The following is a 26,994-nucleotide window of genomic DNA, read 5'->3' on the forward strand; positions in this document are numbered from 1 at the left end:
TAGCCTATCTGAAGAGTTTTTCAAAGTTCCATGGTTAAAGCCAGAAGGGGTCTATCTCCTGTACAATGCAGAATGTAAAACTTCTGTATCAATGAAAAAATCTATCAATATGAAAAGCAAACGTCACTTGGCATTCAAAATACCTTTCTCATTTCGCGAATGGAGAGAGATAAAGTGATTGTATTCTAGAATAAATGTTTCTCTCTTCAAATGGGTATAGTAAAAAAAAGGTTAAATTATGTTTTTACTGCACAAGATTGATTAAATTGGGTATAGAAATGGTGGAGCTAGTGCTAATGGTAGGCCTTAAAAGAATGTAAGTCTTATAAGAATGGAAAAAAAAATGCCCTGTCCAATTCAGCCCAATTAGCATTGAGTACACTGAAACTCGTGGGTTCAGAATCTCCAAGTGCAGCGCAGTTTCTTCTGGCAACTGTTCAAATCCTGTGTGAACACAAGTGGGAATAATATCCTGGTTACAGAAGGGCCCACTTGGAAAAAGGGAATCCAAATTTAGAAGTTATTTCTTGGAGAAGAAGAAGAATGGTGTTACAAAATGGGTGCTAAGAGCTGTAGGAGGATGTGGGGAAGAGAGCCATGGTGTCTTACTTTCTCACTCTGAGATGTGCTATCCATACCTGTTTGGAATGGGACTGCATTTATGAAGCCTGGCACTCTGCCTGGAAAATAAATGCGACTCTGATATGTTTGAAGTATGTGGCTTAACAATAGTGATAATCTACCCTTTGCAGAGCATTGCTGAAGTATTCCGATGTTTTATTTGTATGGAGAAATTGCGTGATGCACGCCTGTGTCCTCATTGCTCCAAACTGTGCTGTTTCAGTTGTATTCGGGTGAGTTTGCTTGTTATAGTTTATTCTTGCAAATGTATGAACTTGAAAACTGCTGATCTTCTGAACACATTTTTGCTTCTTTCTTACCCCTTTTCCTGGAGTTCCAAGGATTCCTTTTTCCTGCTCTGTACTTTTTAGTTTCCTTTTCAAAATGTTTTACGACACCCTGAGTAAAAGCTAGGCAGGCTGTGCATTGCATTCAGTAGTGCTAATTATAGGGGCTATCTGGAATAATTGCTTTTAAGAAACAAACATATAATGATCCCTTCTTTAGCATCTTTTGAGAGTCAGTGATGCGTGTATGGAAGACAAAAGTTGGAACAGGAATCAAATGCTGACTTTGCATCTGTCAGTGTGGAGTACTGGATGGTCATTACATCACCTCTTGTCATTTTGGAGATGGTTTAAAATGCTTACCAAACTAGTATGATAAGATATGATCAGATATGGGCTAAATCTTTCTCAAGGGAGTCTGGTATAGCAGGCTGAAGCAGCATGTGAAGTACCTCAACTCATTTATTAAGGTGAGGTTACCAATGCATAACACGTCGGTTCTAAGTCCAGACGCTGTTATGTGTTAGTGTAGTGGGAGAGGGTTCGACTGAGGTTTTCAGACCTCGGGTAGGATTTCCAGAAATGGAAGCAATCATCATTTGATTTGAAAGCTGTGACAGGAACTGTAGGTGAAGGATTTGCATTACGTATTAAGAGTGTTAGATGACATATTGTTGCTGGGTGGTGAGAGATTATTCATGAGAATCTTTAAATGTAGTAGTGAGCTGACAAATATAAGCCCATCAACTGCTGAGCTTTTACACTTCTAAGTTGTAGTGGGCAGATGAAGTTCTTTCCTCAGCTACTTGTCTTTGGAGCTTTCTGGAATAGAAACCTTCAAAGGGTCCTTGTGGATTTGATCATTGAACTGCAGGTATCTAACTTGCATATAAATAGCTCAAGAAGAAGAAATAAGTTACCTTGAAGGCTAATAATTTAGACTCTGAAAAATATACTTGCTGTATCTTTTGCTTTCTTTTGTTGAAACTGTGCTCTTAAATCTATGACTATGGAAGTCTACACCAGGTGTGTAGTTCCTAATGGAATATTCGGTACCTCAAAATTCTATGTACAATTTTAACTGAGGTGTCTTTGACAACTAAAGAAAAGTGGTAGCTTTGTTATTAAGATATAAATAGCAGCTTCGTCTGTAAGTGGTTGAACAGTTCAATTGCAAATCTGTTAAAAAAGGAAACATAGGAAGCCTAATAAAAAGCAGTAACTCATAATTAAGGATAGAATGTACCTGCTTGCAGTTCTTTTCTTACAGTCTTTAAAAATGTTTTTCCTTTTTCCTTTGTAGCGTTGGCTGACTGAACAAAGAGCTCAGTGCCCTCATTGTAGGTAAGGCATTTTTAATATCAGAGATAAATTGTCAGGAATTGTGTGTGCTGTCCTGTTATGAGCGGTCTTTTTTCAGTGCAGGTTGCACTGAATTTGTAAGCTTGATTTTTGAGACTTGCCTGCTGTTACTGTAAAAATTTACCCTGGTGTAATGCTTATTCTGAAATATGTTCTAGTTTTGCAACAAGCTAAGCAAGATGGTTGTTCTTCCCCTATTAGACTGCTGTTTTCAGTGCATGTAGTTGGTGTAATAAGAGTAACTAGGTGGTATTCCACTTAGAACTCTTTATATTCCTCTTGCAAGAGTCAGAGACCAGAAACTTCCATTTTCGGACTGAGACATATACTTTTTTTATACCTGTAATTTGTGAGGCTTATCTTCTGTGTTGCAGATTGGTCTGGGAGGTAACTACAAGGTGGTGTTTGTTTGGTTGTTTTTTGATGCTGTGCCTCACCCTGTCCCGCCAAGCCCTAGCACCCCTTAGCGCTTCAAGTTCTTGAGTACCTAGCAATTCTAGCTCTTCATAGACCATAAATTGGAAAGTAGCATAATTTTTCCCCTAAGGGAAGGGAAGTATTTCAAAACAACTTAGAAACCATTTCTGCAGAACTTTTTTAATACTCAGCTTTTAAAGTATTTGATCCATAACTGAAATAACTATTACAGCTTCAGCTTTTTGCCTGTTTTGCCTTTTGCGGTAGTGTAGAATTGATGAACTGAATTTGTTTCAGTGCTTCTCTTTTAGTTCCTGGAGCCGAGTTCTTGCTCTAACTCTAGCAATGCTTCTTGCAGAGCCCCGCTGCAGCTACGAGAGCTTGTAAACTGTCGTTGGGCAGAAGAGGTCACACAACAGCTTGATACGCTTCAACTGTGCAATCTCACAAAGCACGAAGAAAATGAAAAAGACAAGTAAATGGAGCATTCTTCACATAAAGCATTTTGCAGTTTGAACGGGCTTTTAATCTCAGCTCATTAGTAAAATTGGGGAACAAAGTGATAACTTTTACCTACTTAAAAACTGAATTGTGCTCACTGTCTGACTAGAAGTTGGAGTTCATTTCTGCTGTCCTTGATGGAATGAGGAAAGCACTTCAGTGTCTTTTGTCAGTGTCTAGAAAACTACTATTTCTGGTTTGACTCAATATAGTTAAAATGAGAGATACGGGAAACATGAAGGGTAATAATACTTCTTGAGGCTTTTAGCCCTTCTTAGTGACCATACATCTGAAATGAAACTCCTCTCTTGCTTATTTGGCAGTCCCATTAAGACTGTGGGTGCTGATTTGGTATCTCAGCACATAAAAGCAGAGAAGCCCTTCTGAGAAGATAGCTTCCAGTCCCTTGCGAAAATGTAATTGATGAACCCAGTTTGAGATCAAAGAAAGTATATGAAGTCTCACAGAAAGCACTATTATTATCTGTCATGTTACTCTGTTCATTCTCCTTCTTTGTCTTTGGAGCCTCCTGTACGTTCTGATATTTACCGAGGAGCAGCTGTCAGTAGTTTCTCAGCAGGTGTTTCTCCTGGTTTCATCCCATTATCAGTGCTATTATGTGTTTTAAGATATATTCTGGAGATCTAGAGGAGAAAAGTGCGAGAAGAAGCATTGAAAGGTGGACAAGGGCTAATTATGTGTTCTCTACCTGCCTCCTCCACAAGTTCCTGAATGCTGATGGAGGGGGAAGGGAGAGGCATGCGTTTGAGGTCTGGCCTGGTCTGTGCTCAGTTTCTTGATTGATGCTGTTCCTGAAATTTTAAGAAATGACAAAGATCAGTTTGTCCAAGAAGCTTATGAGCCATTGCTCTGTGGTTACTTTAGGTTGCGTATGATAAGGATTTTAATAATGTGAAGTATTAACTTATAGAATTCTGTGCTTGGTTCAGTCCTTTAAGTACTGGGTAGAAATCCAGTTTTAGTAATGTGTTTTCTCTCTGTCTCTGTGAAATACTTCCTGAGGGAATACTAGGAGCAGCATTTATTTTACAAAAGGTTTGTACTGAATGTAAGTAGTATTCTTGCAAAACTGTGCTGATGTTTTTGTGCTTTACTCAGGTAGAAAAACAAGTGAAAACATAAATTATGTTTGCAGAAAATTCATAGCTGTTTTCTGTTGGTGATATGTGTATTTTTTATTTAAGGTGTGAAAATCATCATGAAAAGCTTAGTGTTTTCTGCTGGACGTGTAAGAAGTGTATCTGCCACCAGTGTGCGCTTTGGGGAGGAATGGTAAGAAGAGGCTTGCTTACATGCACACGGTGTGTTACAGTAAGAGACTGTAAGCATCGTGTTTGACAGCAGTTTGAAGAAGCAGAAATGCTATGAAAGTGTTGTTATGGCTGTTGAATTGGCATGCAAATACTGTAATTGTATGTTTATTTATAATTTAATATGAACATTGGTTGTGAAAGGTGATACCTTCTGTTGATAACTAGAGAAGCAAGTTGATGTTTTTGCTGAAAGGAGATTAGAATTACCTTCCTTGTTATAAACTTCTTGATATCTCAGACAAACTGTAGGTGGTGCTGAGAACTTTATGGGCAAAGGAAGAAGTCTTTCTTAGAGAATATAGATTACATTTATGTTATTTAAATGTCTTGGCTTGTAATCGTGAATATCTTCAAAGCTGTATTAGTAGCACAATTCACCACACTGTTTATTATCCTTCCAGTTGAGTATTTCAAGGAGAGACTGCTGTCATTGTTTGGAATATAAGCGGCTAGCACTGTCCTGCCTTTGTTTGGGAAGGGTGTTTTAATAATAATTAAAAAAGAAACAACCCTTCTGTCTTTATCCGGTTTGTTAGCTGCATAGTGAAAGAAGCAGATTATTTTTGGAGGACTGTTGAGACTCCATATGACTCTTGACAGGAAGCTTTGATGGTGTGAAAGCCGGATTCATGGCTTCTTATGAAGGGAAGTGAAAGACAGGCTTCCTACGCACAGTCTGCTTTGGAATTTTTCCAAAATGAGTGATACACTGGGAGGCTTTCTTCCTCTCTCTTTCAGTAATTTAGCAGGAGTGGAATAAAGTTAAAATGGGATACTCTACTATTTCTGCCTCCCCTTTGTCTTTTTTAACAGCATGGAGGACATACTTTTAAGCCACTGGCAGAAATCTACGAGCAACATGTCACAAAAATAAATGAAGAAGTGGCAAAGCTTAGGAGAAGACTCATGGAATTGATCAGTTTGGTGCAAGAAGTGGTAAGAAGTTGATCTAAGATAATATTAAGTTTTCCTGTAGTATGCCATTGTCAAAGGATAACTGTCAAGTGGGAAATGGAAATAGTACACCATTTCATCTGCTCGTGATGTTTTCAGTACTTGTTCAGAAACTGTTGCTTCTATGAAGGTAATCAGATTATCCCATAGAGAGATGTTTTCACTTTTTAGTTATACTCTTTTTATATAATGTGGAAAGATCAACGTATCTTTCTTTAATACTGTTTTTTGTAGTTGCCAGACTGAAAAAGATGTGAGTTAGCTAACAGGGAATTTTTTTTGGTGTATGCTATTGAAAAGCTAGAGTTGTGCGGTTGTCTGAAAGATGTGTTTTTGTCAACACTTAGAAAAGTGCAGTCTGCCATGCTAAACAAGTATAAAAATGCTTTATTCTAACAGAGCATATCTTCCTTTCTTTAGGAAAATAAAGTACAAGTATATTTGAGCCTAACTGTTGGACAGTAAAGCAGCTCACAAGTTAGAGATTTCAAGTTGGTGCACCTGCTTTTTCTTCCCTATAAGGGTACATGTGGTAGACGTCCAAATATCAACACGTTTGGCTTTGGCAGGTTCAGTGGTAATGCCAGCAATTCAGTACAGTTTCTTGTTATCTAGGAAGGATTATTTTTGTGTTCTGAGTGCTGTTACATTTATTGTGTAGTCTTTGTGCAAAATAAAGGGGTTTTTTTTAAACAAGTTTCTGTATGGTTTTTGTCTGTGCTGTTATTTTGGTAGTTGTTTGCCACATGCAGTGGTGGGTTAGCTCTGCTTCAGCTCAGATGTGATTGTTACATCACCAAGTGGGTTACTTGTAAGTATTTGCAAAATGGTGAGAGGATTGCAGCCTTCAACTTCCAGGGTGAAGGGCGCAATTTTTATCAAATTATTTTTGTTACCAAGAAGTTAACTTTCTGTGCTGCTGAAGTTACAGAAGCGAAGCTGGCAGTTGAATTTACAAAAGTTGTTGTTGAAGAAGGCCCATATTACAAATCTCTATGTAATGAGAAAATGTTACTCAGCTTTACTGTTAACCTTTGGTCACCCACCAGAGGGCATGCTTATGTATTCAGGAAAAGTCAAAGATATTTACAACTGGCAACAGGAATAGCCTGTAATACAGCTAATCTAAAAACACATTCTTATTTTCTTATTCTAAACATGCAAGCCTCAGTAAGACCAGGATTATTTTATTTTTCTTCAAAGAAAAATAGGGCTGGAGGGGACTTGCAGGGAGGCCTAAGCATTTCTGGGATCTGAGAGAGTGGAGTCAACATGTAAATGAGTGAAACATGCAGAAATGTGAAGGCTTTATTTTTGTGCGTGATTTTTCCTCAATCCTGTTTCAGGAGAGAAATGTGGAGGCAGTGCGAAGTGCGAAGGATGAACGAGTTCGGGAGATCAGGAATGCAGTGGAGATGATGATTGCTCGGTTAGACACTCAGCTGAAGAATAAGCTCATAACATTAATGGGTAGGTATTTGCCTGATCTGTTATGAGTAGGAGCAATATATTAACAATGTATAAATCTATCGATAAACTTTCTTGCCCTGGGAGTATGACTCCTTGCACACTTTATGGTGTTAAGCAAGTTAACTGCTGACAGAAAACTACCTACAGCAGAGTTTTTAGTTAATTATGTAGTTGCTGTGATACATCTGTAAGTGGTTAGATGTAACCTGGTTATGTTCTGTTAGAAACTCCTGTATAATAACTTCGAGAACATTTCCATCCAATTGGAGAATGTTTAGTACCTTTCGCCTAAAGTGTTTTTACGCCACCATTTATGTTAGCCAAGAAGTCCGCCTTTGTAGTTTGGCATCTTTGTAATATATACTCCTTTTAATGTAATTTTTAAAAATTGGAAGTCTATGAGATGTCTGGTGAGCAACAGTTCAGATCCATGCATACAGGCGGCCTTGTCTGCAGATGAAGAGCATGGCCTCTGGAATCAGAGCTGCTGCTTTGGTTCCTGACACTTTTGCTAACCAGGGGCTGATCACTTCAGCGCTCCTACGGTATAAACAGGGGTGAGAAGACAGGTGGTGCACTTACAGTTATTGGAGCTTACAGAAGCAACACTACTGAAAATTAAGTGTAGCTTTCAACAAAAGGACAGAATATTCCTCAGTTGGCTATAATGCTGTGCATGCTTTGTGTTAAGGAAGCCCGCACCATCTGGGTGTCTGGCATTGCCTCCATAGTCTGAACCCTAGGTTTCCCTTAGCAGAGTCTCAGGCATCAAAGTTAAAAAAAAAAATAATTACAGCAGCAGGGTCAGCTTGAGCTTGGGTGCCTCCAGAGAGGGAGCCTGAGCCAACAAATTCCAGGGCAATAATACCCTTACAGGCTGTTCACCTGCCCCTTCCAAACTGTTCATGTGCCTTTTGGTCTAGTTATGATTTTTGGACTATGCTTAGGCATAACCACAACTTCAGTGTGTTATGTACATTATTTTCACACAAAAAACCCCAAAACACAGCACATTGTACCAGCTACTGAAAGGAAAAATATACCTAAGTGGAAATTTACAGCTTGCAGCCTCAGGCTTCAGCAAATCTAGCTACTCACTAAGTAAGTAAAGCTAAGGAAGAAGCTTAGTAAATCACAACCTCACAACTCAAAGTGATTTGTTCTATTTAAAACTTAATTTAAGCCAAACAGCTAATATTTCTTAACACTTTACTCAGCTAGTTTTGCATCTGTGCCTTGGTTATTCCATGTGTGCTTTCATTTCCATAATGCATTGATAGGAGCACATACTAAAGGTGACATCATCTTGGGATATCGGTTTCTTTAGGCGCTCTTGAAATGTTATACTTCATGACCTTAGTTTTGCAAAGTACACAACCAGTAGATCAAAGTACAGAAACAAGTAGATCCTTGAGCTTGTATCTATGTGCTTATCTCAGAAATAAAGGTAAGGCAATAAAATAGCTGTGCTGAAAATGTATTTCTGGTGCTTGAAATCTTCACGCACAGAGACATACATCCCCCTCTCCCCACCACCCACCCAAAGAAAACCTGAAATGTTCGTGCTTGGGAAGTGTCCTTAGCTTTGGTAATACTTGCGTTCATTCTCTTAGTTCGTTTCCATTAAAAACAAAACAACATAATTAATGTGTATTAGCTATGTTTCAAGGTCCTCTTCAAATTATTGTCAGTACTTTAAAATGTTTGCTTTAAATTAAATCCAGGATTCATACATTGATACTTAGTTTGTGCTTGGTCACAAGATCAGTGTGTAGTGATTAAAAAAACAGTCTTAAAGCTGTGGTAGAATGTCTTAATTATTTGTATGTACAGGTTAACATTTTGTAACACCTTTTTTTTCTAACAGCTGCCAAACACTCTTCAGGTATGTAATGTGTGATGGAGACAAAATCCCCATGATAGAAAACAGACAAATGTGACTTAGGTTTTTATTCTTCTCATCATGGTCCTCATGCTAATTGAAATGCACAAATGCATTTAAACATTGTTTGTTTTTTTAATAAATAAAACAAACATCCAAGTGAAGAGAAATGGTGGCTTTTAGGAGAAAAGTGTCAGCTAATAGAGGCTGGTCTGGGTGAAGACAAACTTTTGTCCAAAAAATCACCCCAAAAGAACAAACCTGCCATTTCTGGGACACAGAATGTTTCATTACTGTCTTAACCTCAAGCGAGTTCTTCCCTACAGCTCTAATTAAAAACGTAGGCTTGCTTTTAAAATGCTTTCTCAATCAACCTTGGTATATTTAGAAATCCTTTACCTTAGTAGGTTCTGGGGCAGCTTCTTAAAGTCTAGTGGGTATGTCTTTTATTCTTTAAACATGTTTTCTTTTCTTTAAACAGGTCAAAAGACATCGCTTACTCAAGAAACTGAACTTCTGGAATCCCTGCTTCAAGAAGTAGAACATCAGGTGATTATGAGAAGAGCTAAAACGTGTTACATAGGTAGCTCCTCAATTGGCCTTTCTCATTATTTTATTTATTTTTAAACTATTGATGGATATTTCTTGAGGGTATCTTTTCATTTAAGTGGCCTTAGGTTGCACATTTTCTTCTTGAAAACAAATATGTCTTCTAGAAATAATGAAAAATGTTCTCTTCTGTTGTTTGAAAAACCAGTACAGGGATTAATAGCAATATAGTCTTAAACACACACATAACTGTGTAGTTTTATGTAACTTAGAATCTACCCATACCGTCTAAATGCTGGTAGTTCTGCTGCTGCCAACTGCATATGAATAGTAGTGGCTATAAATGGAGAAAAACATAAATGTTCTGTTTCTCTTTGTGCTTTTGAGGAAGCTTGAACTGGTTCTACTTCTTTTATTCCTGTCTACCTGTCTTTCTAAGATGACATGGTATCACTTTTTCATCTTGCTTCTGGCTATACAAGTTCAGCTTCTGTAAATGAAATATTCAAGTTCTGCTGAGCTTGATTGTGCTTGCCCTGAACAATTTCTGCTTGCTCTGAGGAAGTGGAAGGGTTTTCGTCCTTCAAGCATTATTGTATCTAGTAATTATCTTTCAGCAGAGTTTGACACTTCAGGTTGGGGCTGGGGGCTAAGCTGCTTTGTGAGTAATGCCTCTTGCCCTGTATCCCTTTTTCCTTCCCTGCACTGCTTTTGCTTCAGTGAGAATGCTAGGTGGGCTTTATCATCTTATCAGCAATTATCATGTTCTCCTTGCACTTAATTGTTTCATACCTATGATGGAACATCTTAGTTGACAAATCGGTGACATCAGGAGGATGAGTGCTCCTGCATACCATGCATCAGCATATTTTTTTGTCTGTTTGTTGTGAGCTCTCTGTTGCAGCAGAAATTTAGACCTCTGAATCCTGCATAGCAGTGCATATGCAACTCTGCAGATCAGCTTCTCTTTTGCAGAAAAAAACCCAGTTAAAATAATAACAAATTGGTGCTGGTGAAACATGACGTCTCCTCCCTCTAAAGCAGGAGGGAAAAGCTTACTGACTAAAAAAGCTGTGAGAAGATGCAGACATCTGGCAACTGCATAGGTCTCTACTGCTTATTTAAAGTCACCATATATGTCTTTGTCGCGAGAGGCTTTGAATTTCATATTCTTTCTGTGAAAGTAATAGAATTATTTTGTGAACTCATAGCAAAAATGTGACTTTTTAGAATATACATATTACTCTCACTTAAGCCTAACAGAAAGTTTGGAATGTAAGTCTAAGATATGTTTTTGCAATGTTTCAAGTATAAATAGTAAGAATAGTAGATTTGTCTTTAGTAAAGAGGTTTAGAAAACACAGTACCAGCTGTTCAAGGAACATCTAAGAGTGGATGTTTCTGTTTTTTTTTTTCAGATTTTTAAGACCTTTGTTATTATGCTGATTTTGTAAGATATCTCGAAGGAAGTGGATTGAAGCTGGTTTTTTTATCTGCTATTTAAGATAATATAGGCTTTATTTTGTTCAAAAATAAGTACAATGCTTGGCAATACAGCAGTAAAGGAATAATTAAAATATAAAAGAACTATGTAATGTCACAGGAGCTTGTATTGCTGTGTTGTGACGTATTTGAGCAAATTATCCCAACATCTAATTAAGTGTCTTCTTTCTAGATTGATTTTACTGTGTTTAGGCAACAATAATAGATGTGACTTGGTAGTAATCAGACATATTAGGCATAATCAGTTTAAACTGAGTGAAGCACATAGTAGTTGCTGTAACTTCCATTGTAGAATTTCAGAGTCTTAAATATTCAGGAGTTCCTAAATGGGCTGCACAGGCTTTGGAGTGAGACAAAATTAGAATATCTATTTTAATTCCCTAACAGAAATTTTAGAACACATGACCATCATCTATCATAGGCAAATTCTTAGTCTTAAAGAGCTGACAGTTTCAAGAGAAATAAAACCCAAGCAAATGGAAAAATGGAGGAAAAAAAACAAGAAACCCAAACCCTCCGAGCTTCATTTTACATTGCATTGTGGGTGATCTTTCTGAAGCTGTGACAGACATGCAATTTATTCGTTTAGAAACAAAAGTGGTCAAAACTTATAGTTTCTTCTGATGACTTTTTCCTTGGTTTTTTTCCATATAGTTGCGATCATGCAGTAAGAGTGAGTTGATATCCAAAAGTTCAGAGATCCTGATGATGTTCCAGCAGGTTCATCGGAAGCCTATGGCCTCGTTTGTCACTACTCCTGTCCCCCCAGACTTCACAAGGTGAGCATTGCATATCCTTTCTATTCTAGTTTGAACTTGAAAGCCATCTTATAAAGGTTTGTTTTGCTTGTTAAAAAATGCTTAAAGTAACTGAGAAGAGAGTATCTATTTCCCATTTTACTGCACTAGTTTATGGAGGAGGATCTCCCAGTGAGTCTGGGAGGTAGATGTATTCTTACGTCTGTCAGCCTTTTGTAAAACTAGGACAGGAGAGTGCCACTGCATTTTAACGTACGGGTTTGAAAGAGCGGATGATAGGCAGCTGATGGATAGGTTGTTGGAGGGCTTGTCTGATACCCACCTACAGCAAAAGGGAGTCATACTTCTCAGCAATATGAGCAACGTCAGTCTATGGGGTAACATGATTCTGTCTGTTTCTGTGTTGATATCTCTGACTGAAATTGGGTCTAGGCTTGTACACTGAAAATGATAAACTGTTTAACTTACTCCTTTTAGTAACCTATGCCCCAAGTAGGCTTTTCTGTTCCGGCAGGGCTTATTTTATGTCTGTAGTCCCTGCTGAGGAGTCAGGACAGTGGGTTCCAGCTGACAATTATTTTTTTCTTCTTTTACACTTAGTTTACTGGTTTGTCCTTTTTCCCTTATTACTGGGTCATTCAGTATATAATTGCATGGCTCTCATGAGATGCTTCTGCAGGTCACCTTAATCCAGAATATATAGCCAAAATCACTTCATAACACCATTCTTCATAGAGTGCTGCTAGTGCTGGGTTATGAGGAAGTCTCTTGAGAGTGTAGGCAAGCTGGCTGAAAAGTGTCTCCAAAAAATGGAAAGTAGAAGTCTTAGAAGAATTCCTCAAATGATTTTGTGTTCTCTAGCAAGAATCAGTTTGGCTTGCTTTTAAATATAATCTCAAAACTACTGTCCTGACATGTGTTCTGAAAAGAATAATTAAATGCCTCTCTGAGGAGAGTTTAAATTTGAATGTTCATTTTCCAATGTCAGTGTTGTCTGCTGCTCTGAAACACAAATAATTTAAGCTTTGTGCTTTCAGCCATGCAGTAGTTTCATCCTTTCAAAAGTACCAGGGAGTCTCATGTTAAAAAAATTACCATAGTAAGAGATTATTTGCCATCACAGGTGAAGGGGAAAAATCCTCTGAAATACTTCTGGTTGCTCTTTCCTTCATAGCATAATTTTTTATTTTTTTTTAATTATGTGATATCACATGGAGAGGTAGTGTGGAGAAGGCTTATCAATGGAATTTTCAGAAGTGCTGAAATAACACAGTGTAGTCCTAGTGAATTTCAGTGACTGTGGTGACGTAAATAATCTTAAATGCTTCTGAAGATTCCAAAAGTTGGGATTTTTAATGTCATGTTATTCGACTCTAATATACTTATTTTTTTCTGTCCCTCTCCAGTGAATTGGTTCCAGCCTATGACTCAACTACATTTGTCTTGGAGAACTTCAGGCAAGAATGTGTCTAAATTACTGTGAATATTGGGAATCTTTTTCTGTTTCTTCTGTACATCAGTAGTATTTAGTGTCTGCAGAAAACTGTTAGATATGAGCTAAGCTATAGGAATTCAATCAAAAATCTCGTTTACCTGGTGAACAACAATTAACCCTAGCTAAATTGTTAGCTAAAAAGATTATCCATGATAAAAGCAAACTACTTATTTTTACTTCTTTAAAAAATTGAATAATTTTGCAAGGAATGCATGTATTTGTATGGACGCTTAACGTTTTGCATAGGCCTCATATTCTGCTGCATGCTGTGCGCAGCAAGAAGGATAGCTCTAGAGTGTAAGAGTGCAAGTGTATGTGCAGCTTACTGTTTCATGGAGGGTTTTGCTTTGTCCCAATAGCAAATGTTTTTTCTCCTTTCTCAATAGTACCTTGCGTCAGAGAGCAGATCCTGTTTACAGTCCACCTCTTCAAGTGTCAGGACTTTGCTGGAGGTTAAAAGTTTATCCAGTGAGTTATATTTTCAACTAGAGTTGTTATCCCATCCAAATTCACATGCTTCTCTTGTAAGGAAGCATCAGTTAGTGTCTTCTCGTATTGTATATAAAAAGTGGTGTGAAAAAGAACATAATATGGTTGTGGAGTTGCTCATCAACCATTGGAGTATTACTCCTCTGCCTCCAGATAACCAGCATGAACATTCTCGCTGTAGTTTATCTGGTTAATTTAAAATAAATTAAAATGGGTCTTACGAATATTTAAGGGATAGTTTTACCCTTTTTGTCTGAGTGGTTTTTGCAGATGTTTCTTACGGAACTGAGGTCTAGAATAACTTACCATCTTTATGGTTATGAATGGTCCTTATCTGGGAAGTTGTGAGGAGGACAAAGTATTAGTTGAAGGGGAATCTCTTTTACTGTGCATCCAGTTCTCAAATACTGACACTAAAACGTGTATTGTACTCGTGTCCTTTCAGTGGGCTGAATATTCACATTTCTGAAGCAATATCTTTGTCAACATTGAAATGTTAACCCACGAGCTGTGATCTTGTTACAGTCTGCTAGTCTGGTCAGTGCTTCCAGGAAGCTCTGGCTGCTGCTACAGCTGAGTCTGGAGAAATGTGTTTAGTGGTGGAGTACAAGTTTTATTTGTCAGTGATTTACGTGGCATCTTCAGAGAACTGGATTAATCTGTTAAGCCCGTGTATACACAGAATTATATTCTTGCAATGCAGAGGTGGACCCTTGTGTAAGTTTTCAGAGTATTGTAAATTCAGGATTGGCTACATCAGGTGTGCTGTCAAAAGGCATAAAAAAATGTTTTAAATGGCAAGTTGAAATGTTTCTTCAACCTAGAGGATTCAAGTTGAGCCGTTCTTCATCCTTGATTAAGGTGAGTGTGATGGAGGTTTTGCCATATTTTTTCTTGATTTCTGGTGATTCTAATACCGTTTCTTAGTTAACTGACCTAACTTCTTCATGTTGCATGTTTTTTCTAAATAAATTACTCTTTTTTTCTTTTTTTTTTTTCCCCAAAAATTAAGTGGCTTTGAAATGCAGCTGTATGTAAAATATTTCGGAACTAATGTTTAACCTGAGCTGCTTTCATGTTGAGAATTTGAGAAGAATTGGACTGTGAACTGCTAAGTAGATGTTCTGAGCTCTTTTACTACTTTTTCTGTATGTTAAATGAATGTTTTTTCTGATACATTGACAAGTGTTTGTCTATTCAGTCTTCCACTTAGTTGAACGCCTAAAATGTTAGTAAAGCAATTAAAGCTCTGCCGTGAGATTTATGTCTGAGATACCAATATTAGACTGCATATGGGCCTCCAGATGCCAACTTCACGTTGATTCAAGTTACAGTAAGAGTTCTAGGTTGCAGAAGACTAAAAATCAAAACTGTAGTGTCCAAAGGAGACTACTGCTGCAAATTCTGTATTGATTGAAACTGTTTTTGAAACTTCAAGGTTATATCGAGGTGTTTTGTTTCTTGGGGTTTTTTTTTCTGGTTTTCGCTTTCTTTTTTTAATTAATTTGTCTCTCGATTTTGTTTGTTTCAAGGATGGAAATGGAGTAGTACGGGGCTACTACCTGTCTGTGTTCTTGGAGCTGTCAGCTGGATTGCCAGAGACATCCAAGTAAGCAAACCTGTAGTAAGAGCAACCGTTCTTTTTTTTTTTCTTCTTCTATTGACAAAGCATCTGAAGAGGTTTGCAAAGAATGACCTCAAATTCTGTAGTGTTGCTAGGGTCTGATGCAGAGCCCTCTTGAGAAGAATAGTGAGACTTCTGTTGTCCCTTGAGCTTTGAATTGTGCCCAAAGATAGTATTTTAAAGTTGTTAGCAGATAAAAAGCAAGCTAGCAAAACGATAAGTGTATCTGTCTCCTCGTAGTCAATTCTAGAGTTGGTTTACCACTCTACTCCCTACTACTACTTTCTTCCCACTTGTACTTTTTATATAAATTTTCAGTAAAATTTTTAAGACTGAATCACCTCTTTGTGCAATCTTCCCAGAAGCGCAGTTCTGTTAAACTTGATGCATTCAGCAATTCTGACATCTTTGTTTTGGTATTAATACCTGTGATCTTCCCCTGTATAGGTATGAGTACCGTGTAGAAATGGTTCACCAGTCCACCAACGATCCCACTAAAAACATAATTCGAGAGTTTGCCTCTGATTTTGAAGTTGGAGAATGCTGGGGTTACAACAGATTCTTTCGTTTAGACTTACTAGCCAATGAAGGCTATTTAAATAGGCAAAACGACACTGTGATCCTAAGGTAAGGAAGACAACTTAGCGGGGCTCTCTTCTGCTCTCATTTCACAAAGTATCACACCTACTGCTGAAATAGAAAATAGTTAAATAGTTGAATTTAAAATCATTGTAATGTTTTGTCATAAATGGATTTCACTGTTATAAGCTTTAAAGAAGAACATGTGCTGAAGGGAGTTGTAGAAACGTTACGTACATCTATTCCTTTGAGAAGTAGTTATGCTTGACACTAATAAGCCTGGGTTGGGGATCTGTAGCTGACTAAAAGAAGAGAGTGTTTTCTCCATCTCTTTAAAAATGCTTATAGCAAGCATAGGAGAACTTTGGGAATGAAGGAAGCCTGTAGTGTAAGAGAACTAATGCTATCGGTGGGAATTGCAATGTTACGACAAAATATAGAAAGTTTATCTGCCTACTTCAAATACTCTCTGCACAGTCCTACTCTTGCTCTTAATCACTCTGCATTGGGTGGTGAAGATAACTACCTCTCCCATAGCTGCTTCTCCTACAAAATACTTTTTGTTGCCATTCAGTGTGTTCAAGATACTGAGCAGAGAAGTACATGTTGTCTGTTAAGCTTATTCCATCACTAGATTTTAGGTTGTACAGTGTTATTATGCATGGCTTTTTGGGTTTTGTGGGGAAAAAACCAAAACAACAAAATCAACCAACCAACCAAAAACCCCAAAAAACTCTTTCTTCAAATGTTCCTTTGAAGGTTCCAAGTGCGCTCCCCAACCTTTTTCCAAAAGTGCCGAGATCAACACTGGTACATTGCTCAATTGGAAGCAGCTCAGACAAGTTACATCCAACAAATAAATAACCTTAAAGAAGTAAGTGGGATGTATATGAATGTAAAAATGGCCTTTTGCTGACCAGTAATTACCTGGTTGAGGTTATAATGTTCATGTTTGACAATTGTGTGTGTTTGGGTTGCTGTTGGTAGTTTAATATTCATGTTATTAAAATAGTATATATGCAAATGAACAAACTTACTTGATTTGATGACAATGCTTCATTGTTGTCTTCTATGTATACTTTTGTGTATCCTTCCAATATGTAAGAGGCTTGCGATTGAACTTTCCCGGACTCAGACGTCACGGGGCATTTCACCTCCAGACACTCATCGTAGTCCCCAGAGTGATGATGGCCCAGAAACAAGATCAAAGAAATCTGGACAAAGCACTGAAGTACTACTTGAGAACGTTGCTGCTCCAGGATTAAAGCGAGATAGCAAGGAGGAGGAGGAAGAGAAGATCCAGCATGAAGACTTTAGTGTAGGAATTGTCTTTTTCCTGCCTCTTTGTGTATGTGTAGCTTTTTATGATAGGATAGAAGTAGAAACATAGTGAACTTCTGAATTGTAAATTAGATTTATTATCCTCTGTGTGGAAAGAGCAGATAACACACTTGAGAGCTAGCAGTGAGAGATGATGCTAGGGAGATGTTCCAGGCAGAGCTAATAGATCCCACCACAGAAAAGTTCCCAAGTTGCAGCTGAAAAATCCAATTTTTCTGTTTGTTATCAGCTTTTATTGTGCTTTGAGATCCTCCTAACTCCTGTATGATAGTGTGACACTCTGCGTAGAGAGAGTTTCTGTGCATAGCTTTTGGTGAATGCATCAAAATGGAACTGAAATGTTTCTTCTTTATGAGGACTTGTTCTGTTTTTCCTATAGCACGAGCTCTCTGATGGTGACTTGGATATAGATCTTGCTGGAGAAGATGAGGTGAACCACCTTGATGGTAGCAGCTCTTCAGCTAGTTCGACAGCAACTAGTAACACTGAAGAAAATGATATCGATGAAGAAACTATGTAAGTAACGTAAAATGTCTTTCAGATCATTACCTTGTCTCCCAAGGTAATCATCCTAATTCCGATGAAAACGGATTCATTTGCATTTCATCACAGTTATGGTGTGTGGGGGATTCCAGTGCAATGTGAGGAGTGTTTCCTATACTGGAAACAATATGAACTGATATAGTTGATGCTAAACATTTAATTTTGGTCAGCAAGTTACTATCTTTCCGATCTCTCCATTTATTTTAGTGTTGTATTCTGTCTTTGACAAGTGATAGTATGTGAAGGTCTTTCTCAAAACACTATTAAGAAATCTGTTTCTACACTGTAATGAAAGAGAGGTTTGGTATTAGGAAGTGTTGTAGTAGTAGGAGTGTGACAATACAGACAGTTATTTAAACTAGGGAGTTTAAGCTTCTCAGCTGAGACGGTAATGTCAAATCCTAGAATCTTCATTAAAACATGAGAATGTGTTGTAACACATACAAATATAGAAGTTCGCAGGATCAGATTTTACAGACTAGATACGTGTGAAACTTTTGGACTCTTGGTTAGCGACTTAGTCAATTAACACACTTTGATTTTTTTCAGTTTGTGTAGTTTGGAATGCAAAAAATACTATTTAAAGTGCTTCATGTTGTAGTCAAGGTATGTGCCATAACGTTTAACAAGAGTTGACAGGTGCTAATAGTTGTATTCTCCTTTTTCCACCCTAATCACCTCCTAAGGTCTGGAGAAAACGATGTGGAATATAGCAGTAATATGGAGTTAGAAGAAGGAGATCTCATGGAGGATGCAGCAGGTGCTGCTACTCCTGGAGCATCAGGTATGAAAAATAGCCTTCAGAATTCCCATATATGCGAAACGCTGCTGGATTCCTTCCGCTTTCCTTCTTGGAAGCAACACCAAGCTGTGTGTTCTGCAGGCATTTCTATTTTTGGAAATGCTGCATCATGTGGTTTGTGCTGATTATTGCAGTGTAGCAGAAACACTTCATTGGTCCAATAAAAAAGTCATCTTCTGAATGTGCTTGTTTAAAAATGATACATGAGTTTAGAGGGAGGCTTTTCTGCCTCTTTGAAACCCCTTCCATTCTGACTGAAAGTCAGCTGTCAAGAAATTTTTACTGATGTCTGTGTGGCCTCTGAATGCATGACACATTCGCTTAGGTTTTAGTGCACTGTAAAAGCTGAAGTACATGGAGGGAATTAAGTAAAGAATCCTTACAAGTCAAGCAGAAATATATTTTAAATGCAATAATGAAAAGGTGCTCTAAGATTTCCTGCAGCCTAGAGATGTTTATAGACCAAATTAGCCGTAGGTTAATAAGATTCAGAAAGAAATAGATGCATATTAAATATAATTTTATTTATGGCAAAGATATCAGAAGTGACATTCACTGGAAGTGGTATTTATGCTGCTGTGGAAGTTTACTAGGGCTTGAAAGACAGGATTCCTTAACTGTCCTGTTTTTAGCTGTTTCAAAACTTCTTGAAAATTGCTTGTGAGCTAGGAAGCTGAGGGACGTGTCTGTTTCCCTTTAGAGTAGAAGCACAGTGGCCATAGGAACAGCATTTATGTAGAAGCTTTTAGAAAGAAATTTTTAACTGCATTTGTAAAAGCTGTCACAATCTCTTCACTTGAGCTTGTCGCACTTACCTGCTTGCGCTCTTTTCCAGTCTGAATGAACTGTAGGCAGTTTTGCAGTCACCTGTCTGTGTTGGAAGGGACTTCTTCCAAACTGTACAATTTTAATCTCACATATCTTAACTATTTTCTCTGAAGACCCTCTTCATCTTCTCAGTGCCTTGGCCGCTATGTAATGGGAATATCATGACACAGAGCGGAACTCAATTGAAGATCCACTCCCCTTAATCTAATTGGTGGGGGGAACTTAGAAAGTTCATGTGCATTTCTTCAGAATAAGTGCTCTTTGTATTAATTTGTTTATCAATCTATTCATTAAGAGATTTACATAGAAGATACGAAGTTAAACCTTTTTTTTGTTGTCTTTTTTTTTCCTCTGGTGCTTTTTAGCTTAAACTTTTATTTAGAAGCGTATCTGATTGCTTTCAGGATCCATAAATCCATGAAATAATACTGATGTCTTGTTAAGTTTCCTGGAATGTTTTCATTCCTCATCTGTTTGTAGAACTGTCTTTCTGGTTTTACAGGGAATAATGCATCACCTGTGTCATGTATATGCATGCTCTAAAACTTTCCCTTAGGTACTAGCCATGGCTACACCAGTGCAAGTGGAAGACCTTCAAGGCGGGGAGGAAGTGCCCTGGGCTCACCAGCCAGTAGCAGTTTACTAGATATAGATCCCTTAATTTTGATCCACTTGTTGGATCTAAAGGACAGGAATGGTATGGAAAACCTCTGGGGCTTTCAGCCACGTCCGCCTGCCTCTCTTCTGCAAAACAGAGGTAACTGTACATCACATATCAAATGGTTTAATTCCAACCTTGAAACATCTCTGAGAGTGCAGTCCCAGAGTTAAAAGCAGATTTGAGCTGGGCAGGGGGGAAATGAGGGTGACAGGCAGTCCTTTTCACTGAGCACTAGATTTCCTTATCCGCATCTGTGCTCATCAGTATGCCGCGTCTTACTGCCTGCTGTAACACATTATTTGTCGTAATGGTTGACCTCAGCTTGAGAATGCTGGATGACTCAACTGAAAACAGAAGTGTGTATCAAGGAGGGTCTTCTCATCTTCTCTCGGGGGATGTGACTGAGCTGGCTGTCTGTTTTGTGTGGCAACATTGTAGAGATAACAGTTCATGCAGTTTCTTTGACTGCAACTGTGGGAGATGAATGAAAGGCCCTTTCTAGAAGGGGTTAGCACTGGCAGAGAAAACAACACAAAACAGCTATCTGCTGAGAAGGCAGTTACACTTCTCACTTCACACAGTTTGTACACTTAGTGCCTGGGAGTACTAGGAGCACAGTGTTTATACTAACAAGAACATAAGCCCTGGAATTTACTTGTGTATGAAAAAGGCATTTAAAACAGAACTGGAAAAATGTGTGCAGTAGTAAGGCTGGAAAAGCACATGTAAGCACTTGTGGAAGAAAAACGGATCAAAATGTCAGGAGGAAAAAACAGTGATGGTATTAAATAATTGAAGACTTTGCAGAGTATTTGTGATTCAGTTAGGACCTTTCACCTGAAAACAGCAATTGACTTCATGTGCAGCAGAAGCAAGCTGGGGGCAACTCTGACACCCAAGGCTGTTACTGAAGGTTGCTCATTTCTCTTGTTCTGTTAGGGAATAATTAAAATGAAATCAAACCTCAATAATATATTTATTACGATTAACACTTACTTAGAGCTAGCTGACCCACTACTGCAACATCTTATCTCAGGACATTCTGAAACAACCATTTAGTGAGTTTAATAGAACAGAAGAGAAGTAGTGGTCCATTTGCTATAAATAAATGTATGCTTTTGCTACAACAATGACATGGTATTGAATCTAAAAGCTAGCCCAAACTATTTGTTCCTTTGTGATTATCTTTTTATATGTAGTCACATAAACAGTTTCAGATTTCTTTGAGGTCTGTACGTTAACGTGGTATGTTGGTCGTATGAGAACCTTACGCACATACTCAACAGATTTTATAAAAATGTAACAAAGTTGACATAAACTGGCAATGAGGCTTATGAACTCAAGCTTGTCTGGCAATATAAAGTAGAAGCTCAATTGTCATCAGCATTCATGCAGTAGTGCTGGGAGCCTTGCTTCTGCCAGTGAGCAAATTTTGGGGCCTTCTCCCATGGCAGGCAGTGAATGCCAATCTGTTGTAGCTGTACAGTGCTTGCAGCCTAAATGTTATGGTGCCATACTAGTACAGAAGAATGTCTCTCTATTTCTCATCTTTTATAGCAGGGCAAAAGGTAGAATTCCTGTAGCTGTTAAAAATAGATGTTTCTTTTTATTTTTAGAACAGTTTTACTTACCTGTTGCATTCTTTAACTTTTCTTTTGGAAAAGCATCATCCTATTCTCTAAAAGATCGAGATCAGCGGAGACACCAGGCAATGTGGCGCGTGCCACCTGACTTGAAGATGTTGAAAAGACTTAAAACTCAAATGGCTGAAGTTCGAAGCAAAATGTCTGATGTAAAAAACCAACTATCAGAAGTGAGAAGCAGCCATGCTAGTTCATGTGATGGACAGACCAGCTTCTTCTCCATTGAGCAAGGTGCTTTAGCTGCCTGTGGAACGGAAAGCTGCAGCAAGCTGCAAGAAATAGGAATGGAACTACTGACAAAGTCCTCAGTTACCAGTTGTTACATAAGGAATTGTAAGTGCATAGAAAAGGGGGGATTTACGTGTCACTCATACAGATGTCAGTTGTATGGGTGGTTTATGTATCCAGGCCCCTGGAAATAGACCTTTTATAGTTACTCATACTCAAGTTCAGTTGTAAGAATGTAAGAGTGTAAAACCTGCACTGCCTTCAAGTAATCATCATCCGTCTAGATGATGGCTTCCTGAAGGATGTCTTAGTGTAAGGCAGTTGAACGTGACGTGTAGTCTTGGCCGCATCCATAGTTAGCTGAGCTTCCCTCTACCCCACATCTTTGACAGGAGGGGTGTGGAAGAAGTTTTGTGCAGGTTTGGGAGTTAATGAGCAATGAGACTAATATGGAGCTTAACTTCACTTAAGCATAAAGACAATGTTGTCGGAGTTTGCTTAAACACTTGTCGTATCTTTAAAATATTTTTGCAGCTGCAAGTAAGAAAAGTAATTCACCCAAGCCTCTTCGTTCTGGAGCAGCCGGTAGTCTGTCTTTACGACGAGCTATGGACTGTGGGGATACTAATCTTCGTTTAAAGGGAGATGGTCAAACTTCTGAAGGTAAACGAGATCATCTTTATTTGTGTGATGTGATGCATCTCAGCGTGTGCTGTACAAAAGCTTTTCAAGATGTCTTTTATTTGGCAACCAAAGCTTCCCTGAAACTTGACTGGATCCTTCCTCAAATCTAGTTAATGTTGTCGTACCTTTGATAGCCGATCTGCTGTGAAACAGTGCCACGCAGCCGACTGATCAGAACATAAATATATGTGTTACATGTTTCTTCTGGTCCCTCTGAAGATGTTTCAGGGGCTAACTTTATAGTGAAAATCATGGGTCAAAAAGTACTGACCAGGCTCTAAATTGTGATTTGACTTAAAGAGAATTCAAGAAAACCCTGGATACATGTGATTAAAGAATTGTATGATATTGCTGCTCCTGAGTGTTACGATGCCCTTCCTTAACAGTAATGAAACAAAATATCTGACACAGGAATGGTATTTTGCCCCTGTCTTTTGAAATAAGGCTAGGTGTGCTCTGAGTTTCTCTCCCTCTTTTCTCAGGTGCCATAGGGAGTTCGAAGTTGAGCAGTCGGCATCACACTCCCAGGCCCCTGGCTAGCAGCAGTGCTTCTGAGGCACTGCCTAAGCCAGAGGAAAGACCTTGTGAAGGTTCAGATTCTGATGTGGGAGTTTCTGGCTTAAATGGCTTAGCTGCTGTAGATAAGACCAGAAAAGCTGGTGCTCTAGGGTAAGAGTTTTATTCTTTTTTCCTCTTGTTATCTCCTCCCACACCTTCCCTTGATCTAGAAAGAAAAAATACCAATCTACTAAAGCCAGGTGCTTGTAGCATGGAAGATAAATCACTTTGAAGTTTACTTGGTTGATGCTGTTCCCTCTGGATATCAATTTCTGGGTTTATAACTAGGTTACAAGTCATCTTTTCTTCTTCTATTTTTTCTTTTCTTTTGATTAGCTGTGGATGTAGTCTGACACTTTGATTTGAAAGGCAGGCCCAGTCTGTTTTCCCAGTATTCCTTGCAAAATATCCTGTAACTGGAAGTTATCACTTTTGATTTTCTCATTTAAGACACTGTTTCACTGTGACTCTACTTTTCAGCAATTTTGTAGTAATACCCTCTTGGCTAACTAAGCTAAGTGCAATGGAGTACTCAGTATATTGGTTTTTGCGTTTTTGTTTTTCCTAAATAGCAAGAATCACCATTTTTGGAAAATACTCATCATAAACTTTTCCAGGTTTATTTTTTTAAGATTTTAAATATTTCTAAATCAATCAAAGCTGGCAGTTTAAGTAGATATGCAAGAAACTTAAACAATGAGTAAAACGAGATGTGGCATGAAAAGGATTTGTTTCTGTACCTGGATTAAAGCTGAATTTCTAACCTAGGTTTTTGTATTTCTCCTAAATTCTTTCTTAAGATCGAATTCTAAGGGATGTCGTACAGAAGGAACACAGTCAGGTGATCTGGAAAATAACTCTGAAGCTGGTGAGCTGCAGGGTATGCTTTCTGAAGGTGCTTCTGCAGGGCCAGAAGAAGGTAAATTGGATGTTGTAGAGGGCGAATGCAGTGTGACAACACTCCAGTCTATGATGATCCATTTCTGTAGTGGAAATAGCTTGAAGAGAAAAACAAACAAACAAACCTCCCCCAAAAAAACCAAACCCCAAAAAACCCCCCAAAACAAACAACCAAAACCAAAAAACCCAAACCTGTTTTTGTGTCTGTTGAACTTTGCTGTAACATTTGGCAGCTGTAGTGTAAGTCTGTGCCGCTGCTGTCTGTGGAGAAATAGTAGTTACGGTGCAGCAGAAAGACCCAGCAGATAATGTTAGGCAGTGCCATCTATTTCTCTGGACTATTGGTTGCTTTTTTGTACCTTTTGGTATGTCTCCAGGTCTTTGCTTTGGTGTTCAGTTGCATTGCCTTGAAAATAATTTCTTATCTAATTAAAATAGTAGCCAGTGACCTTGGCTTTTAAGTCTCCTGCCTTCAGGGACAAACCACATTGGTAACTACCTCCGCGTCCACACTAGAATCTCTCCAACATTTCATTTGTGTTGGGTGTTGTGGTACGTAAGACAGTTTCCTTAGAGACTTAGAGGAAACTTTTCCCCCTCCCTTCCTGCATCCTTTCCATGCTGGAAAAAAATATTATTGCTTTTTTTTTTTTTTTAAAGTCCACGTAGAAGAGTTTTTCTTATCTTGCTAAAACTCTCCTGCCTTCCACCCCTGCACTAATTTGAATTTCAATGACTGAATTGTAGCGCAAAGCCTATATTAAGGTGCCAGCATCCATCTCTATCTGCAGTGTGCAATATTGTGTGGGAGTTGGCATTTACAGAAGGTCTCTCAGTGACAAAACTGAATTTCTGCTCTTAGTCACTGCAGCGTGATCATGATGCGCTCCCGCAGCTCTCCTGTTATAGCAGAGTGCCTAATAGGAAAATGTTTTAAAAACTGAAATACTTCATTGTTAAAAACCCCAGGAAACAAATATTACAATGTTTTTCCTTTCAGAGGAAAAACTGCAGTAGAGTTGGCATCTCACTTAACTACTTGCTTTTCCTTAGCAATGAGTATCAGCTCTTAAGAAGTAAAAAACCAGCAAACCCCTTCTGTCACCTGCAAAACTCTACAAAAGGGAGCATTTTGACTGCTGTCAATGCACACTCAAGTTCTGGCAAAACAAAAGAAGCTACCTTGATAATCATCAGCCATGGTTGTCTTTTGTAGGAAAAATGTGGGGGTTTTGTGTGTGAGACTTTAATAGAATATTGCTGCTTAAAGGGTCTGGTAGGTGCATCTGCTCTACAGGTCCTACTGCCTCTTAACTGTTCAAAAAGCAACTTTTATTTTCTGTCCTAATTGTAGAGGTAGACTGAGCAGCTGGCAGGGGAGTGCAGCTCAAACAGGAAGGAGCTGTGGGTACCCGTGTCTGCGCTCAGCTGGTGACATGTTGGGACTGCTCCTCTGGAGCTAAGCTGCACAGCAAAATGAGGCTGTTTGCAAAGCTGGTATCCACTGCTCTGTCAGATTCCACAGTGCTTTGGTAAATACATTTACCTCTGAACATGCTCCTGCTCTCATTCTCCTGTCAGCTCTGGGTATTTGATATTGGGAACTCTCACATGTGAAAAAGTTGAATGCCTTAGCTACATAGATCTTACTGCCATCACTTTTGCCTTGTGGTTTTTGTTTTTTGGGGTTTTGTTGCAGCTGGGGTATGTCAGAAGCATGTCCTTCATCTCCTACCAGGAATGAGCAGTGACAGCGACATTGAATGTGACACAGAAAACGAAGAGCAGGAGGATGCCACCTCTCCCTCGGAGCGGTTTAACAATGCCTTCTCTGTCCAGTCCTCGAGTGAAGGTAGAGTTGACTGTGCGAGCCCACCTTCCCAAACGCTCCTGCACATCTGCCTCAGAGCTCCTGGGGTGTGGAACGCTGCAAAGGCAGGGGCCACCACCAGTAATATTTGGAACTCCTCTCTTGGGATCAGAATTAAAAATGGATCAAAATAGGAGAGGGAAACTCTTTCTAGCCTTGAGAAGTCAGTTTAGGTGAGTCTCCCAGGGAGGTGTTGGAAAACCCATAGCTCTAGTTTTGAATTGGAACTCCCTGCGTCCCAGGATCGGCAGGGTAAGCAGGCCAGTTTCAGGGAGGTAACCGCTGCTTTAGACATGGATTTGCTTCTTAATTGGCAGGAATGTGCTTTGAGCACTTCAGTGTAGTTTCAGAAATTCATCTCATATGTCTCTGAAAAGCTTTATCCTTCTGATCAAATTAAAAGCTGTAAGGTGACAGCTGCTGCTAGGTGCAGTTGACATTTTGGCCCAAATAAGCACCCCACAGGGCATTAGCACAGCCGAACAGCTCAGCTCAGTGGCTGCAGTTTGGTGCTTTGCTGTATGTCTGCAGCAGGCACTGAAACCTCACAGCTCATCAGAAGAATCAACCCATCGCTCCTATCTGCACTTGACTTAAAGATATCTTAAATTTAAACCCCTGTGGCAGTCTTAACTCTGTCAGGCACGTCGTGTACCAGTATATTGGGGATGAAGAAGAACACAGGGGGCCTGGCAGGTGATGGAACATTAACTTGCTGTGTTCCGATTGCTCATCTGGTAAAGGTTACCGGGTTTTTGTTTGCTTTGTTTTCAGCCTCAGAGCGGTGCTCAATGTTCCCAGAGGGTGATCAGGTTGGTCCTGATGATCTCAGCTTTGTTACTGGAGAAGACGGCACCAGGTAATGGTAACGGCATGCTGTAGCTGGCCTGGGAGGTGGCTGTCGCCCTGGGGCTGCACCTTTCCTGTGCTGCTCCTTGTGCTGCACAGATGAGGCAACGTTCACCTCCCTGGGAGCAGGCAGGCGGGAGTTGGTGCAGTCTAATGCCCTGTGCTCTGCCCCCGCACCAGCAGCAGGCGGCTGAGCCCCTGGTCTGCTCCTGTGTGGGTGCCTGGCCCCCCCAGGGCCGTGCATGCCCATGGTTTTCAGGGT

The 26,994-nt window shown here is 39.1% G+C and overlaps 1 protein-coding gene across 1 annotated transcript; it reads left to right on the forward strand.

The window, feature by feature from the left end:
- The first annotated feature begins 753 nt into the window (after positions 1 to 753).
- On the forward strand, positions 754 to 26,746 carry TRIM37 (tripartite motif containing 37). Its single transcript, XM_010075107.1, has 23 exons — positions 754 to 854; positions 2,212 to 2,252; positions 3,046 to 3,162; positions 4,394 to 4,481; positions 5,336 to 5,458; positions 6,823 to 6,946; positions 9,310 to 9,377; positions 11,535 to 11,659; positions 13,045 to 13,095; positions 13,520 to 13,601; positions 15,155 to 15,231; positions 15,694 to 15,873; positions 16,585 to 16,699; positions 16,931 to 17,143; positions 17,546 to 17,682; positions 18,396 to 18,493; positions 19,896 to 20,096; positions 21,665 to 21,976; positions 22,406 to 22,534; positions 23,038 to 23,224; positions 23,914 to 24,032; positions 25,713 to 25,865; positions 26,658 to 26,746. The coding sequence occupies exons 1-23, from the start codon at positions 786 to 788 to the stop codon at positions 26,744 to 26,746; spliced, it is 2,898 nt and encodes a 965-aa protein (XP_010073409.1). The 5' UTR covers positions 754 to 785.
- The last annotated feature ends 248 nt before the right edge of the window (positions 26,747 to 26,994 follow it).

Source organism: Pterocles gutturalis, unplaced genomic scaffold (genome assembly GCF_000699245.1).
Source record: "Pterocles gutturalis isolate BGI_N339 unplaced genomic scaffold, ASM69924v1 scaffold8292, whole genome shotgun sequence".
In the NCBI taxonomy this organism is placed as follows: Eukaryota; Metazoa; Chordata; class Aves; order Pterocliformes; family Pteroclidae; genus Pterocles; species Pterocles gutturalis.